The sequence below is a fragment of the Pyxicephalus adspersus genome, chromosome 4 (genome assembly GCF_032062135.1).
Source record: "Pyxicephalus adspersus chromosome 4, UCB_Pads_2.0, whole genome shotgun sequence".
Lineage (NCBI taxonomy): Eukaryota > Metazoa > Chordata > Amphibia > Anura > Pyxicephalidae > Pyxicephalus > Pyxicephalus adspersus.
The window spans coordinates 74,441,659-74,461,446 of NC_092861.1; the positions used below are offsets into that span (position 1 = coordinate 74,441,659).

Here is a 19,788-nt window from a genome sequence, read left to right on the forward strand (position 1 = left end):
CATTTCCCAGACAACTTTGGGGGTTCCATATAGGGTGCTAGTGACATGCTTGAGACTGGGTGCTGGGTCATCAGGGACATATCAAAAATGTTAATGATCCAGCACCAGATCTCACGCCTTTGCAGAGCAAGATTGTCGCTGGGTTGACACTGCACCTGACCATGCGCATGTATATAGCAAGATTAAATGCCATTGTTGACATCATTAGTGGGGAGAGAAAGATGGTGATGGACATATTAGGTTGCATCAGAATGAAGACTTAGATCATAACAGTGCAGGATTCACTGGGTGCAGTAAGTATATTTAATAAATGCTTTCAACCTAAAAAGGTAAGTGCAATTAAGAAAAGAGTGCAAGGTTCTCTTTCAAAATTCTGTGATTCACAAGGTGTTTGTAAGATAACCTTTGGGTGCAGTTCATACAAAACTATTTTAAATTTCAATATTTTTTTAAATGAAAATTATGGATATGCACCTTTCTGTAATTATTATAATGCATCTCTGTTCACTGCTACATATATTTAGGTGAACAGAAGACAAAATGCACACCAAAGCATTGATTTAAAAAAATGCAGTGTGTTAATGCAGCCTAAAGTACACCATAAAACTCTGTGAATGTTCATAACTCACAATAAAAATGTTGTTCATCATTAGAGCATATTATAACTGACATGTTACCTGTCTGAAACTTTCTAGATTCCAGTAAAGCTGGAAATTAAAACTAAAGCCAGTTAAAGTTAGATATGTACTCATTTCTGCTCTTGGACATTATCTTCTACACAATAGTCCAGAACCCATGATGTGCTCTGCTGTACCAACATACTGAGTTCCTTAATAAATCATATCAGAAGCTACTCATTTTTATTTTTTCAGCTGCTAAGTATGCCTGTAATGCACCTGGGCACACAAACCACAGCCAACTCCAAGAATCCTTTTATCAAGCTTTATTGTCGTCAAAAAACAAGACAAGGGTTATTCACAGATGATAAGTCCGATAACGTGGTACAGGAGGATAAGGCAAAGGCAGGTCAGGAACAATCTGAGGTCAGGGCAGGCAGCAGGCAAGAGAGGTCACAAACAATCCAAGGTCAGGGCAGGCAGTGTTCAGGCAGAATCAGGTATCAGACCAGGTCGCTATGGTAATGACAAACCAGGTTAATATAAACCAACAAGGAGAACGCACCCAAGCACACTGTACTCACAGAGGCTTTTAGCGGGCAATGGTGTTCAGGACAGGTTTTCCCTAAATGGCCAGAGTGACCAATGACCTTGCGCCACCTGGCCCCATTTGATTGGAGGGTAACTGAATCCCCTGCGGCTATGTCCCGCCCCGTGGCGAGGCAGCCGAGTGCCACGCCCTCGGGGGGTACAAGAGGCATGCGTGGTAGCGCGCACCTCTTCCCACAGCACCCCTGGGACGTGCCCTACTTTGCACCTCCACAGGAGTGCTGAGAACAGGACTTTCTGTAATCACGTCCATAGAGATGCTGGGGATGCCGCCTGGCCGAACAGTAGTTCAGCTAGTACAGATCCCTCCGCCTGCAGGGAGAGACACGCTGCGAGCGTCTCCCTCTGTGGCTGAGATCCCCAGGGACGCTGCAGGCTCGCTGGACAGGTAAGTTCCTTACAATGCCATAGTGAAACCGAAATGGACAGCTTTATGATAGATGAGAACTAGTATATTGTCAGACACACGTGGGTGGTTCGATACACGTGGGTGGTTCCTTATGATCTGGCACCCCAATATTCCCATATCTTTTGTAAACCATTACATACCCCTAATACCATGGTATTACCCTGTAGCTCTCAAGCTATTCCCAAACCTTTACTTCTCCCTCTCCTATACTACATTGTCTGCTTTTGATCCCTCAACCCTCCCATTTGATCTTTACTTTTCCCTATGCACATTTCTTTTCACCTCCCCATCTTTTAGCTACATTTTACAGAGCATGCAAGTGCTCCTATAGCAGGAATTTAGCCCCATAGTGTTTTGTCTCCTCCTTTTTTTTAATCTTGATCTTCTTCTTGCCTTTTCAATAGACAGATTTGTATGCCTTGCATTTGGCATGTATGTGCTTTTCTCACAAACATGACTATTTGCACACTTTTCTGTCTAATATACCTTAATCTATTTACCAAGTGGTATAATATTTTTTCTCTGTGTAGAGCTTGTTCAAAGTAGGGGCAGGAAGTGTAGTTGCTGGTGATTGGTATTTTTTACATACCAATGTTTGATCATTTTACAGCAGGCAGGCAGCAACGGGTAGCACTAAACCATTTACTGCCACACCAATCCTCTATGTGCATAGCATCCCACCCACAGATGCTGTTTAGAGGTGTGAGGAAGTAGTAACCACACCACCACCAGTCTGTCATAATATTACATCTCTGTCTGTATTTTACTCTTTACTATGACAAAACTGATTAAAATAATATTATTACACTCTTTAGTATGCCTATATTGTTTGTAAATCGCAAATATAAATTCTTCTGGAGAGCTTGCATGCTCTCTGCTTTGTTAGTAAATATTATACCCAACATTGTGGACAACACAACACCTTCCCTTGTGTTATGGAGCAGAGGAGAGGGGCCACAGTGGGTTGATGAATGGGACCAATGTACATATGTCATGTCACAGAACACATGATCATGCTCCTCTCCAGCAAAAATCATCTGCATGTGTATGTAGTTTAAGTGTGTGTTAGCAGGAAGTGGATCTATGGATGATAGGGTAAATGAAAAGAAAATAAAGAAGGAAAAGTTGAAAAATGTAATGAAATTGGCACATCACAATACTGGCTTCCAAATATTACATTTAATATATATATAAGCTGTTATATATTACATTTCTGTGCTTGAGTTTAGATACACTTAAGATCAGGATATAAGTGTGGGCTTGTGTGCCTTTGACTGTAAATTGCATATGGATGGACAAGGGTTTTTAGATCATCTCTTTACAGACACAAGCTAATTAAAGACTGGAAAGTATTTAGTGTTGGATGAAACTGCAGTGTTCTTAGCAGCAAGTTGTTGTTTGGAACAGACTAATGTAAGACATACTGTAAATGTATGAAACATTTTACTTACTTCCCAATGGAGGTCCACAACCCCCCACCAAAAAGTAATTTTTACATTGATATGTTTGTAACAGAATTGTCCTGTTTCCGATATAATACGGATCTAAATAGTAATCACCCAAATCTTGGAGGCATATACAGTATTTCAGTGTAGGGGATTTTAGGTGCTGCAAAGTATTCACCTGTACTGGGGAATGCTTTGAAAAAATGCAACATAACAGAAAACAATACAAGATTCACTTTAGTTTAGTAAATTACCTCCATTGATCGCTTTTTAATGGTTGCACAGCACATGTCTTTGAAGCTCTTAAACACGAGAAGGAAAAAACAAAATACTTCACAAAAGAAGAACAGCCAAATTGTTATATTCTGTACAAACTTGAAAGTTTGAAGTGTAATTAAAACTATTTTCCTGATCACACAAGGAAAAGGAGCGATGCACACAAATGAACAATGCCTAACTTTATCGCTGATGCTCTGAAACTTAACTGGCATATGTCACTCTTCATAGATGGCTGGGTATATAAACCTTTCATTTAGCATGTGCTCGAAAATGGCTTGACATTTTTAACAAACCCACAACGTTCCTTAAATTCAAAGTGCTGCTTTTATTTAAATGGACGCCTCAATCACATCTCCATGACAACACTAAATGTCCTCATACATATTTATTTCAATGAATAAAAGTTAACAGTCACTTTTGTATTCTGATTTCACTAGTAACTTTCTGCACAGCCTTGCATGAAGTACTGCTGATTGCAATCAAAGTATAACAAAGGAATGCATTTCCAATGCAATATTTATATTATAGGTCTACCTTGCTGCACAGATCCCCATGGCATAAATATTGCTGTATTTAGTAGGCAAAGCCCACTGCTGCAAAGCAAATTCTATGAAGAATGGATGCATGCAAATCTGCTGGATTTCAGTAAGAAGCAGGTGTTGACCTTTTATGAAAATTTCGATTGTTGTTTTGTTCTTTATTGATGAAATTATTGAGTTCATTTCGCCATGTCTCTTGCCTACTAGAATGATGACAGTTGTTGAGAGCTTCTGAAGACCAATTTTTCCCAGTTTAATTCAAAAGAGGTTTTATTGATTCCCTGTTTTTTAACACAAGCGATTAATGATTTGTCCTTAGTGAGAGAGTTTTACTTTCATTGTCAGCATGAGACTGTAAGCAAGTATTCTATTTGATTTGTCTTCTTTCTAGCAAGTGCGTTTCCCATTTTCACAAAAAATCAAGTTGTACAGAAGCACAATGTACATTAACGAGTTTGAATCAAGCTTGAATATATATCCAATGACATTTGAAAATTTGTCTCTGTTGTGGTTCATTTATAATCTTTCATTTGTGTGTGTGTGTATGTATGTGTATATATAATCACATTTTTTGTCTGATGTGATTGCAATACATTTTTCATGAAATCCTTTCCTAAAAGTCCAAAAATATATTTGTGCCCTATCAGTTTGTGATTTGTGTTTTTCTGCAGGCTTAATTATTACATAAATTCTCTATTTTTGGAATAGGACTTCTTTGGGGGATGGTGGTATTACTGGGATTGCGTGGAAATTAAATGTAAGCAGGGTTTTTTTTTTTGTTTGTTTGTTTGTTTGGACATGATACGCAAATGTAGAAAACCAGATAACAAAAATAATACAGATGGTACTTAAAACAGACCTGTACTCTTGACATTGTATATAAAAAATAACCTGTTACTGCTGACCTGCTAATAGTGATGCTTTCATGGCCATCCTTGCCTACCTTCAATAAAATGGTCTGTTCAAAGTCATCTGTATGGATGACACAGCTGTTCCAGACTGTTCCAGTCTTCTAGAACACCGGCAGTACAATTAACCAATAGCAATATAGCTGGTTGCAGAACACATTATTTTGCCAAATAGGTGGTTTACATTTCTATATTAGCCCATAATATATAATATATTAGTATATTAGCCCAAATTGGGTCATCTATTGTGTGTCTAATAATCAAAAAAGGATATACAAAACAAAGATTTAAAGTAATATAGGTTGCCTCTTTGTTATAACAACAAAGCTGGATTTTAGGACACACTATTTTCTGCCTCCAATGCCGCATATTTTGTACACAGTACAAAAATCAAGTTCAACATGATCCTATCACTAATTAAATACTGATTACCGTTTACTAATGCTTATTTGGAGATTAAACCTTGTCCTACTGCCCAGGGAGGGCATGGCATTTGATAGTTAAGTCACGATGAATGAGGGCGTAATACCAGGAGAAGAAAACATACCCTGTAAATATACTGGACATGGACATTAGACAGTCTTACAAGGGATGATTTGAAGAGTAACACATGTACTTGCAGACACCACAAGTGCTCTGCGTTTTCTGAAGATACTTTTTAGGATACATTAAATTCTATTTGTTCAGTAATGCCTTACAATAAACACAGTTTCACTAAAATACTGAGAAATTCCTAGAACACAGGGACATTTAAATTACTTTTGCAAACAATTGCAAGCCTCAACCTCCAATACATTATAGTGAATACGTAAGTTATGTAAGTTCTAGATATAATATTCATAAACACTGCCATACCTGGAAAAGCGAATATTATACATTTCATATAATAATACTTTATAAACACATTTGTAAAGTATTCACGTATGAAATGAAAAATTTAAAATATTTATTTAAACAGAAGCAATGAACAGTACAAAAAGTCAAAACTACTGAGCCAAAATTAAAGCGTTTAAAAATTGGTTACGTGCGTTAAGTTGAAAGTCTTTAATCATTAGGCTGTTATAGAGCACTTTCCTCCTTAATGTCTCCATTTTGGCTTGGATTGCATGGAAATGTTTTAATATATGTTGGTCAGAACTTCTGTTCATATTCTTGTGCTGTATGACACTGTACATCTGCTTGATGTGGGGGAGCAGTCAATATATTTCTGTGATCAATAGATATCTGTGCAGAACTGCAGTTTTCTCCAATACCTATATATGCCCATTATGACCTCAGGTAATCAGACAGAGGATATATAATCTTATTCCTGTGTCTTAGGGCATCTTTGGGCTCTTCCATTCTGCCATTAATAAAGTGCCCATTTGGGGCAAAGCAACATGTTCACTTTAGTCTTCCCCAACATCTTACTTGTTTTTCCCTTACCATGCCCACCTCTCTGCTCTGTTCAACTGCCAGAGTAGAAGTCCCTGCTTGGCTTGCCGTTGATATATATCACAGTATTTAGTTCTGGCTGCTGAGAAACTAAGATCTGCACTATGGGAGAGAGAGAGCGATGTTCCTGAATACCCAGAAGTTCCACATATTTCCAAGGGAACAAGGTGAAGTGAGTGTTGACAAGAGGGGGGGGGGGGGTGTTTTATGAAAATAACCATTCAATAGCCCTGAAAGAATGCTTGCTTATTTTTCCTGTAATTAATTTTTTTTACACATTAGTTAAATTTTTGCATAAGAGTCTGGAGTTCCAATTACTTGAATGTATCACTTGGAAAAATAAATATTTTTACCCCCTTCTTTTAGATCACAGGAAGAGGATTTTATAAGTTTTAAGTGTATTTTTTAAAAGTTGTGTAGTTCTGAAAAGAATGGGGAATGTTTTAAACCCTTTTTTTTGCTGTTTGTGCTCTGCTAGGGAGATTTCCCTTCAATTATTGTCCTAAGGATGCGACAGGAGTCCCTTCAAAGCAGACTAAATTTTTATACCAGAAAGCTATATATAAAAAAGGGAATCAGACATTCCCTAAAGCATTCCCCCATGGGAATCTTCCAGCTCACAGTCTGTTACTCCATGACAATAATTGATTTCCACCATATCAGATTCCCTGTTTAATAGCGACCAAAATGTTTTGATTTCACCTCTCTTTCTTTTTTAGCGACAAATGTCCCCAGGAAAAATGAAGAAGGTAAATCTATAACAGCATTGTCACAGACAGCAGTAAATCTGTACAAATAGGAAAAATGTTGAGTTTGCATACATTTTAACATGGCGGGGGGGGATTGTCCTAAGGATGCGACAGGAGTCCCTTCAAAGCAGACTAAATTTTTATACCAGAAAGCTATATATAAAAAAGGGAATCAGACATTCCCTAAAACATTCCCCCATGGGAATCTTCCAGCTCATAGTCTGTTACTCCATGACAATAATTGATTTCCACCATATCAGATTCCCTGTTTAATAAATAGCAACCAAAATGTTTTGATTTCACCTCACTTTCTATGACAAATGTCCCCAGGAAAAATGAAGAAGGTAAATCTTTAACAGCATTGTCACAGACAGCAGTAAATCTGTACAAATAGGAAAAATGTTGAGTTTGCATACATTTTAACATGGCGGAGGGTGGGGGTGGGGGTGGGGGGATTATAAATCCTCACAATTCGTTTTCAGATGGTTTACTGTGAACTGTATTTAAAGGTGTTTTTTTGCTATTTAAATGTTTATAAGTATGTTGATAAATGTTCTATATTGTGTTATTACATATATAAAATATATATTTTACAAATAATTAGGATAAGGTACTTTATTGCTATTTAAAATGCACTTTGGGTTTTCTTATCAGAAGCAGTGCATGTAATATTTTTAATTGAAACTTAAAAGAACCATAAAGCACAGTAAATAAATAAAATATTAAAAACAGTATATTCTTTCAAAATGAATAAAGTAAAAAAATGGAAGAATACCTAATGTTTACCTATTCTAAATATAAAATAATTGTGTCTAAAATGTTTTCCATACTTGGTTGCAGGGCATTGTAAACTATGCAATGTTATGTAATGCAGAATGGTTTATAGCCTTCTACCCATTCCTATTAGACTTGCTAAGGGAATTTTTAACCATACTATAAAAATATGTTGTAACCCTTTATTTTTGTTGAATCTGTCAAGAGTCTGTAAAATGACTTTCGGGCACTGTCGCAGCATGCTTTTCTTGAAATACTGATCCAGCTGGGCAGAACCATTTCATACTATCACACTTGATTTCCAAATAAAAGGCTGTTCCTAGGTGGTCCCATAAAAAGAAACACAAATAATCCTTCAACAGACTACATCATACTTCCAAAAATATATTTACAGTCTATTACAAAGATTACAAATGGAAGTGTCTATGAAATGGAAATATTGTAAATGCAATTTACTATTTTCTTTTTAAGGTAACATCTTAGAAATGATCTTTTTTTTCTAACAATCAAATAAATAAAATGCCATAAAATAACAATGTACAGAGATCTGAATGACTTTAAAGTAACATAAGTCGAAGAGAAAATCTGTTTGTGTTTTCTGCAGCCATCTTTGGTCCTATATGGTAAAATACATAATGTAGCATTGAAATACCTGTTTATGTGATCCTCTGCAAGTAAAATAGAAAAATATAGTGCATTTTCAACGTATTCAGAGCTCACTACAGAGAAATGTGTGTACAAAACAAGACAGTATAAATAAAATTTACACACTTTACACGGAAACATTTACAATTTCTGTGGATGCCCACATAATCAAAGAAGACCAATTTCTGATCCCTGGGATCTTTCTTTAAGCAACCCAAATCTTTTCGGAAGGACAGGATTCTACACGATGGGTCATCCACCATCTAACATATTTTACAAATATATCTCTTACTCTAAAGATATGCACAGAGGGAATATCTAGAAAGACACAATTCATTATTGCTTCTGGTAGACAGAAAAAAGACGAAGACTGTTCTCGTCTGATAGTTACCTACTTTAAAAAAACAAAAGCACTAACCTTTTTACCATGTAATGCAGTTTAAGAGACTGGTTTAATTAAGGAGTCAGATTTACTTTAGTCTGTTAACTTCAAATACCCAATCAGGTCTCTGGAAGTTTTACAAAGCTACACATTCACCTGAAACTGATTGGATGAAGTGAACACAGCCTAGTGTGAATATGCCTCCCTTAGGAAACCAGAACCTAAAATGTGGGTGTTGTAACATATCAAGCTCTTTATAACAAAAGAGCTACCTTTTTCATCCTGATATATAGAGCTAAATACAAAATCTAAAACCGTACAATCAAACAGGAATTGCATTCAACAAGATCTTGTACAAAATATAATTTGGCTATTTCACTTGTTGTAAAAAGAAAAAAACAAAAACAAAAAAGTTGATTCTTCAGTCACCTTGCAGTTTTTCTCAGGCAGTGAAAGGTTTAGACAGTGACTTTATCACAATAGTCTTTCTTTTATTAAAATTGACATTCGCATAGGGAAGGCTTGATACTTTACAGTACTGTTACTTGTATGTATTTTAGGAGACCCTGTTTTTTTCAGAGAATTAACTCTCAATTTAGCAATTTATAAATCACATATTATTTTGTGTAAGCTGTATCAAAGGTGCCATGGCCGCACAGAGTCCCATTATTGCTTTGTATTCAGCAAGTCCTTAGAAAATATCTAAAAATAAACAGTTATTGACCTGCAGATTTCACTCACCCGCTGATGATTTACCAACATCTACATAGATATCTAAGTAAGATGCCTAAATAACAGCATTCAAAATATAACTTGTAATCATGCCAAAGTCTCCTAATATGTGTGCAATTGAACAATTTTACCCTCAAAAGAAAATCTAAGGAGAATAACACATTAAAAAATAAGATTATATCATAAAACACAGATTAAGGAAAATAGTTTGCCGTATTTACCAACAATCTTGAGATTTTGTCCAACAAATATATTCTTTTTCAAAATTATTTTATGTACAGTATATTTGAAAAAAGTCTATTGGGCAAAAAGGAGGTTAGAGAGCTCTGTGTTGTTGTTTTTTGTTCAGGTAGTACTTTGTTATTACTGCTGTATTCCTTGCCACGTAGTTTTGATCCAATTTTTCACTCAGGTAAGGTCCAGTGGCACTTAGGAGTTCAAGTCTGTAGGTGCTTGAGGATGTAGTTGGTTTTCATCTACTGCAGAAAGCCGTAGTACAGGTGGCTCAGTAAACTGAGCATATTCTAGCAGCAGTTGTTGTATAGTGAAGGCCAGTTATCTCATTGTCCTTCCTCCCTCTTTGGGGAGGGCTGTCTATCACACCTGAATCCCTGTTCCATGAAGGTGTAACATTTGTGCTCTCATAGTCTGAATACTGCTCATGATCTTCTTCTGGTGGCCAACCAACGAAATTCCCAAGCTGATGACATCACTGTAGAGAGAAACAAAGTTATGGGGTCCTGATTAGATATGAGTTATTTAACAAAAAACATAGGAAAACACACATTGCCACAAACATGATTTCATATGTGCTCCTTGTTCCAGAGAATAGTCCCTTTCTGGATCCTTAGGGCCTGTTTTGATGGGCTTTGGGCTTGTATCCATGGGAAAATCCAGCTTGCTATAGCCATTAGTCTAAGATAGTACTAAAAGAGTTAGGAAATCATTGACAATTGTATGCTTTTAAAGGCATACAGTCTGGTTTAAGGTGTTTTTGAATTTTCATAGATGTGTATGGGGAGAAAAGTAGTTCTAAAGCAAGCAAGCAAACAACACAAGATCATCAAAACTGGCCCTTATAAATTAGCTCTGAGGCAGCAAGACATGGATGGACATACAACAGGATAGATAATATAGACCTAGATAAAACTGTTTGGTAATTAATAAAGACAAAACCATGACTACACTGAAATGACATCTAGCAATGGATCACTTAAACATTTATTACTTTACAGGATTTGTTCCTTATAATTTTGTAAAAGTATTGACTTTTATTAGGTTCTTTAAAATTGAATGTATTGGTTAACATTATATTTAAAATAATGTACAGAATACTGTTCACAAAACCAACGCTGAATAACTTCTTGGTAGATTAATGAATTGTTACTGTTACTACAACTGTTACATTTAGCTTACTTGATAGTCATCCTGGCCACAGCTTCAAGGGAATTGTAACCTGCTGAACTAAAATTTTCCTTATATCGTTCCATCTTAATAGCTTCTAGCCACTCTCCAACTGAACAGAATGCAGAGAAATCAAGGGTGTTCTGATCCAATAGTGGGCTTACAGGCCTAAAAATAATTGTTAAGAAAACAAGGAATGTCAATCAATCGTAATAATCCACTTCATAGCATGGTACAATTAGGGTTATTTTGTAAGGTCAATTCATCTATATCATTTGATACCAAATAATATTTTATTTATGCAAATTTACATAGCAACAACATCTTCCACAGCTCCCTCTACAGAGACCACATAGAAGCTTACAATTGAATGTCCTTGCCATAGTTTTCCTAAATTAAAATATCCTTTTGGGGGGAATTCAATTTGGGGGGAATTCAAATACCAGTATGTATGTGGGAGCAAACCCACACAAACACATGGAGAACGTGTAATGCCATATAGAAAGTGCCCAAGGCTAGTTTTAAAACTGAGACCCTTGTTCTACAAGCTAGCCACTAGGCCACCACCGTGTGCATTGACTAAGCATTGGTTTTCCAGTTCAAAGTAGTTGCAAAGTCATTTGCAAGCACATCTTCATGCCTCCAACTGAATAAAATTTTAGACATATGTTTGTGTGTGCCCAACGCCTAATTCTTCAGCTAAAGAACTGCAGTTGCCAACCAGTGGTCCACGAGAAAATTTTGGTGGTCCATGGCTCTGGCAGGTGCGCCCCCGGGTGGGGTCAGGACCCCGCTGGGAGGGTGCACTGGCCAGAGCCACGGACAAAGTCCCCTGTACGGATCCCAGGCTCAGGGGGTCAGACCTGAGATGGGGGAGGGGGCAGGTTCTGGCATCATGACGTCACTAAAATAAAGTTTATTCCCCACAGTTCTCAAAAGCAATAGATTTTACCATGTATTTTATCAAACCTATTTAGGTAGGAAGGTCCTGTGACCATAGCAAGCTGATAAACACATACTAAAAGAGTTGTTTCCACTGGTGAATTGATGTTAATAGCATGGATGTTAACCATTCCATCACACTACAGTGCAGCACACAACTGTGCATTGCTGTACAGTTTGCTTTAAAAATGCCTGTGCAATACTCTTGTGTGTGATGTGCTGCTTTGGGCAATTGATTCAAATAAATGGGATGATGAACATAATCATAAGTAACATGTATGGTAGCATGTTTAACAAAATGCATCACTATAAGGAGAACAAGTTTTTAGGCACTAATCCCTAAAAGCATCAGCTACATTACCCACCAAACAAAATGTTTGCAAAAGAGCATAGCAACCACTTTTTAATGTGTAGTGTCACATAAAGTTAAAGCATGCATTGCTTTTGTTATTTATGGTGATGCCAACCAGCTATGATTCACCAGTGTTTCCTCCACAGGTTCTAGGCCCCACCATGGTTTATTAGAAGTCTGTGATCTCTCACTGACCTGTAACAGAAGCAATAAAGAAAAGCTGCTATCGATAATATTCTTCATGCAAGTTGCCTGTCTACCACTATTCAAAGGACAATTAGGCAAATGCAAGGGATCCAATGCTAAAGTTGTAGCAGTAAACTATACTGCAAAACAAATCGATTCATATCCTTTAACTAATAAATATTCAAGAAGAATCTGCATAAAGTAAAGTGTAACAGAGAAATGTGCTTTAATGGTCATACATTTGTGAAGAGAGTAATGGTTTGTTCATAGCTGAAGTCCACATAGGTATATTTATACTTATGTCAGCTACTCAGAAAATGTCAGTATTCTAACAGGTTTTTATAAGGTTTTAGAAACCTTTTGAAGATGCAAATTGATAGCTAAGGAGAACTTTTATAACTGTTATAAGGTACATAATAAGGTGAAAAAGGAAGTAGAATCACACACTGGGCAGAAGATAATGGAATTTGAACTATAAAGATAATTGGTATGTATGGAATGCCATTCACATGAGCATGCAGATGTATGTGAACGCAGAGATCAAGATCCCCTTACTTTTCTACTAAAGCATACACTTCTGTTCAATGCATAGGTTGTAATCACCGCACTGTGCATAAAATATACAAATTTACCTGTCATTGCGCTTCATATTTTATATTAGAATAAGTTAACTATATATCCTCAAAAAAAGTATTTTTTCAGAGCATGACTTTTTATAAAGAGACATTACCAAATTAGAGCATGCACCGGTCAACAAAAATATTAAATCTATTGACGGGAAGAGAATAACACTGATTAACTTGTTACAGGGGGATCTGGCACGGAGTGGTATCTATAAGGCAGCAAGTAGAAAATCAGGTATTGAAGGTTATGTGTTGGAAGCAGGAAAACTAGACACGCTTAGGAATGTGAGTGGCCCTGACAAAAGCTAAATTGTGATGGCTAGACAACTAGTTCAGAGCAAAATGTCAGCTCATGTCAGGCATTTTCTTTATGCAGTTAGTAACTTCCAAAAATGATCAAGGAAAGGAGAATCGGTGAAACTAAAGGGGCAGATAATGCCCAGGGAAGGGCTAGTCCATTTGGTCCAGTGTAGCACAAGTTGGTAAAAAAAATGATGGACATAAAAGAAAGCTGTCAGAACAGGAGTGCCCACATTGACCCCCGTCTACTCCCAAAAGTGTGTACAAAAAGCACACAAGCAAAAGAAAAGGACTAAGCAGAAGCAAAAGAAGGAAGCAGAGTTTGTTGAATCGAAAGTTATAGATCAATTGGATGGCCAGGTATGTGTCCTTTTCTGGTTTGACACAAGTGCACTGCATGTCCACTACTCTCTATGGCCACAGCAGTAAAAATATAGGAATGTATTTACTTGTGAACTGTAGTTTTACTGTTTACTTTAGTAAGAGGGGGGGGAAAGGGTGGGATCTGTTATTTTTATTAAGAGAGTGATCTAAAAGATTTTATTAGCAGGGGGAAAGTATGGGAAGCAACTGATTTATTGCAATAAAACATATTTTTATACATGTAGACATATCAGTAGCTTTTACCTGTTACAGGTTCCCATTGGAGTTTTCAAACTGTTTGGGTTGCGAATCATTTTGTCTAGAATACCAACAATTTGTTCAAATTTGGGCCTTTCCCCACGTTCTTTCTGCCAACAATCTAACATCAGCTGATGAAGACCAGCAGGACAGTCCATTGGTGCTGGCAACCTGTAACCTTCCTCAATAGCCTTTATAACCTAATAAATAAAGAGAAAAAAGTTTAAAAGTCAGTTATTAAAATTGTATTCAGTTGTATTGTATATTTAGTATTTATGGCATATTTACCAAAATCTTACATTATGCTGTACATATAATTTATGGTCTTATTGGGTGTCACATCTGAAAACCACCCATACAATGGTAGATAACAAACATTAAGTTATTTGAAGCTCTAATGTAACTGCTTAATTCACAGAGCTCTATGAGATGGCATCAAAGCTTGCTAAAAGGACTTACCTTTTCATGTCACAGATGATATGATTCAGTGTAAATCAAATGTGTAAAAGGTCGAGCTTAATAGACATATGTCTTTTTTTCAACCTTTGTATCCTAGCAACTGTAAAGGTGACTGGACAACGTATCCATTATTCTTAAAAGCCAATGCTATGTTCTAATGCTTTTTATATAATTGGAGGTGCACAAAAATGTAACCAAAGATTTAAACTGTTTTATGGGAAGATTAAATATAATCTTCAGGGCCCTGGTTTCACCCCTGTGCATAACTTAAGTCAGACTAAAATCTTTGGCAGTCTTGTTTTCTTTTTTAGCAGAATAGCCAGAGACTCACAGACCATATAGCAGAACAATAAAAAAATGAGGAAATGAAATGAAAAAAGGAATCCTCCTCTTTTTCTGAGCTATAGCTAAGGTAAACAGACAAGTGGCAAACAGGGCATTGAAGCAGATAAGCATTGGACACATAACCTTCTAAAATTCCAGCAGGCGCCCAAAGGAATGGTGGTAAAAAAAACAACACTTTTAAATACCTCCAGTAGAATGATCTTTTTTCATAGTTATTCGCCACTGATGCCAAAATCTCTTTGGCTATGAATCTGGCACATGGGCTCTATCTTTATCATTCTTGTCAACCAGTTATGATAGGGTTATAATATAATCTGTACCCCAACCTAGGTATTCCTAACATAATCATTTTTGTGCTTTCTGCTTTCTTGTACAGGCAGCTAACATATCCCCTTTGGTCATACTGCTGGAATGTTGCTGCTTCCCAAAGATGAACAATGTGCGGTCAGTAGGAATCCAGCAAGCCAAATACTAATATTTTCAAAGGTTCTGTTTTGCTTTATTAAAGATAGGAGATTACCTGGGTTTTTGTTTAGAAGCAAGGACCTACATAATTTTTATGGAGCTATCACTAAATCAGCAAGTGCTTTTTGGTATCTGCATAAAGAGAACAAGCAAGACAGCATTCAGTTCCTACTACTCTATTTATGATAACACAATGAAATGCTTCCATTCCACTACCTTTGTACTCTGTTTTAGTATCATGATAGCGACCCTTACTGCTGTGGTAACTAAGTCAAAACACGCTGCTGCAAACTTCATTAAACTCCATAGCCTTGAGTTTAAGGCATTGAGAGAATCAATCAGAGGAACACGAAAAAGGTTAGGATGATGTTATAAGGCAATTCATGTCACTGACAATGTGCTACAAAGCTCTCATAAAAAATACTAGTGCAGTATTCATGCTTCTGAATGTCATGCAGTGAAGGATTGTGTGAAACTGACTTGCAGGAAAGCTGGGAGACAAAAGAGTTTTTCAACCAGCAAAAGAGTAACTGTGGTTTGACTGGTAACCTCCAATTAATTCTTATCATGATGTCAGTTCAGTATAATGAAATAACTCAATATTAAATAAAATAGATTTCTATTCACCAATGAAGAATTTATAACAGGAAAGTTAGATTATTAAAATGTTCATGACATAGTATGGTTTATAAAATACTTTTTCAAAGGTGAAAGTACAGCTGTGCTAATTTGCTAAATTAGCAGGGAATGTTCATTGAGCTTAGTGATTAAGATAAGGCTCTGAATATACAATAAAGTCATAGGGAAATTAGCAGAATTTTTGTTTGTACATGATTGAGGAATTAAAATAAATGCTGCCTAACTTACTCACACATTTCAAATTCAACAATTTACTCCTTTAGTAAATCAACCCCACACAGTATACACTAATATGAGATTAAGCTACAAACTGTTGTCAAAAGGTGGTGCTCACATAATAAGTGCATAACAATTACTTCCAGATACATGGCATAAAATACATGTAGTAATATATGGATTTCATTCTGCTTTTACCATTGACTTGTGTGGCTCTCTGCCAGAACCAAAAGGTCAGTGCTGGGGTTTCCACAAAGACATGACAAAAATATTGTTGCATTCTATCTTAATGCACGTTAATGCAACCACCTCCCTTCAAAAAGGAAGACTGTTATTCCTTTGCCTAGTTCTTAGCTAAAACAGTGAGCTCATAATACTATTTGTTACCCAGAGCAAGAAAATGCCAGTAAGGCTAAACATCCTGTATTAAAAAAAAACACAGACTATTTTTATCCATTATTAACCTCTTACAAATGAAAGAATCATTGATTGCACAAATACAGAAATCCTATTCTATGTTACAAACTATACCCTAGAAAGTGCTATATGAAAAATGAAGCTTTGAAAGGCCAGAATATGTGACCTTTTTTCCTTGCGATAAAGTAAGATGGAATGGCACCAGGATTAACGGTAGCAGCAGAAGAGGTGATGTTAAAAGAATCATCTGGGATTTCCAGCAGCATATTATTTGATGTGAAAAGCTGTAGAAATGGCTCACACACTCTTCAATAATGGCTTGCCCAATGATTGCTTGTCTAATGTGGCAGTATACTGCGGTTAATAAATACAGTCTACGAGGATTTCAATGTTCAAAAAGCAACATTAGATGCCCGTTAACTCTGCCAGAAAGCATGGATTCAATATTAGAGACATTTGTCAAAGCATGCAAACTGAAAGACAAAAAAACCTTGAAGTCAACCTTGTCAATAGTAAAACTGCTCAAGATAAGACATGCTTAAAATTAAACTTTTAAAGTACTGCAACAACTGACTTATGAAATGACTGCTTGAAATGAATCTCTTCATAGCTTATGTCCAGCTCCAGGATAAATACAGATGAGCGTCTACTAACTCTGCAAGCTTAACAATAAATGATAAACACGGCTTCCCATTCACTTGTTTGAATGTTAAGCAGCTGTAGCTTTACAATCACTTTATATTCTTGTCAGAGAGGTTTATGTTTGCTGGTACGGCTTGAAGAAGGTGTCAAAGATATAAAACTTTACTGAATATCCAGGGGAATGTAAATATTTCTTTTTTTCTCAACCCCAAGGATTTGTTTGCACATATTTTGACAGTCCATGAAATCTTTGACACTGAGCCCTGTCAGATGTTAACAACTTTGCACTCTGCAAAAAATGTCTCATCACTTTAATTTTTTATATCTTCTTCCAGCTTTGTGATCCTTGGCTGAAAACCAATCATGCGTAAGAAGCCTTTATTTGGCAGAATTAAAACAGTCTAATTCCTATATAAATACTATAGTATTATACTGTTTAGGGGCAAAATCTGACAGTTTATTGATGTGTAATTAAGCAAATATAAAAATACAATATTTATAATTCGCAAACTAATGTGTAGAACAACTTACATCCTGGTTTGACATGTCCCAATAAGGCCTTTCTCCATAAGACATAACTTCCCACATTACAATTCCATAACTCCACACATCGCTGGCTGATGTAAACTTGCGGTACTGAATTGCCTCTGGAGCTGTCCATCTGACTGGAATTTTTCCTCCCTAACAAAACAAGAAAATTACAATATATTTTTTAAACTGAAATACCGACTCAATCAATCAATACAATGCAAGACAAGTACTTTTTCAGGTATCTTTGACATGATGGTAAGGCTATTAGAAAATAGGCTGTTTGTACAATGTCTTAAAATAACTATTAATGTGACGTGATATATATATATTATATAGATGATTTGATATCTGCTATAGGATGTTAAAGGACGTCCTTATGTAGGCATAATACCCAACTACTTATGCCCATGTAACTTGCACTCCATATTGAAAGGAGATTACCTCTGGGAATCCATGTGTCAGCACAAGTTTGCAAATCAGATAACTAAAAATGTGAGAGATGTTTGGATACGTGCAGGCTGATGGCAGTTAAAGTCAATCCAGAAGCATAGCTAGGAAATTCCTAATTCTTGAGGCCTAAGTAAGTGCACCATTATGCATTCCCCTAATGTATCATGACATTTATATACATTATATTTAAGTGATCCTAATCTGCACATGAAAGCCTTCAATAAGCATTTTCAGCAAAAGAAGTCAACAAAGGCTTTAGGTACAACACTGCATATTATGTTGGCCCTATATAGATCCTGTTTATTATTAATAATAATAATAATAATAATAATAATAATAATAACAATAATAATAATAAAAAAGGCAGTTTCAATATTCTTTCCTAACAAGTTTCCTCAAAGTGTCCTGTGCATATAAGAGTAGAAACAAATTTTGGCAATTAAACTACAAAACTAAACAACTGGTGTTTTCAGTGCCTTGGGTTCTTTCGGTGTAAATGTATTTACTATGTTCTGCTTGGACTTTTGCCTTTGAACTGTAGTTTGGTGTATATTTGTATAAAGTCTTTCTTTTTCATATACATAGACATCAACTGCAGAAAATGGCTAAAGTACAGGAAACCAATAAAGTCACACACCACTGACTCTGTGATGTCTGCTTATTGTAGTAGCTCTTACATTCCGCTTAGCTCCATCTTCTGATGTGTTTCATTCATACCAGCTTATTCATTGACAAAAAATAACTTGTGAAGCAACTAAAGTGAATTTTAAGTGACACTTCAAAGCGAACAACCATATACACAGTTAAATGGATTTGTAATTTTGGTAAATCAGTCCTTTAAAGATACGTAAGAAACAGTAAAGCTCCAATCATGATCTGGTGCAGTAACATATGCACAAGAGATCTTCACTGTATTAATATGGTGAACAGGATATGTAATGCAAAAGTGGTGGTAATTATTATTGTGGCAATCAGGCTAAAAAGTGGCAATCTTTTTAGCTAATTGCCACTTTTATAAATGGGTCAATTATTACAAACACCATTTTCTGCCATACAGCCTGTTGGTCCTTTAGTTATCCAAAGCCTGCAATTCATACTAATGCAACCTATGGAAGTTTGCTTTGCCAGTGTAGCAAATTTTTGGGAGGCTACATTTTCAGGCACCTATGAAACATTTTTGGAGCCACCCAGACACACATGTTCCCAAGCAGGGTCTTTATTAGTATGTGAATTGGTGCCATGCTAAAGGATGCACAAAGATATTGTGACTGCTAAGGTGCAATGCTGTAAGGCATGCATGCACATTGTGGCCTGAAAATTACCTTAACTCCAGCCTTAATGAGCCAGGATCTTCATAACCTTTTAGTGTTTCTCTAACAGACAGCAGTAAAAAGGGTTGTCATGTTTATGTGAAAATGTGGCTCTCGAAGATTGGAGGTGAGCATCCCTGCCTTATAGTGTGTTGAGATGCCATTTAGAATGAACATAGCACGTGTTACCATGTGTTAACATAGCACAATAATGTGAACTGGCTCTAATTATTTACAGCAAAAAAACAGCAAAGAGATCATCCTTGCTTGCCTGACTAGCAGATGTGTAGTATGTGCATTACAAGAATGGTTGTCCAAAATTTCAAATCCAAATCTTTCCCAGGTTAAAAAAACATTTATAAAT

At 36.3% G+C, this 19,788-nt stretch overlaps 1 protein-coding gene across 8 annotated transcripts in view; it reads right to left on the reverse strand.

Annotated features, from left to right (window-relative positions):
• Window positions 1-8,134: 8,134 nt before the first annotated feature.
• EPHA7 (EPH receptor A7) overlaps window positions 8,135-19,788 on the reverse strand; it is a 112,664-nt gene continuing 101,010 nt past the window's right edge. For all 8 annotated transcript variants that reach the window (XM_072408659.1, XM_072408658.1, XM_072408654.1 and 5 more), the window contains 4 exons: window positions 17,665-17,814; window positions 13,957-14,150; window positions 10,939-11,094; window positions 8,135-10,234 (listed from right to left, as the gene is read on the reverse strand). In XM_072408659.1, the coding sequence (XP_072264760.1) occupies window positions 10,120-10,234; window positions 10,939-11,094; window positions 13,957-14,150; window positions 17,665-17,814 (615 nt within the window). In that variant the 3' untranslated portion in view covers window positions 8,135-10,119. The remainder of the gene's footprint in view (window positions 10,235-10,938; window positions 11,095-13,956; window positions 14,151-17,664; window positions 17,815-19,788) is intronic.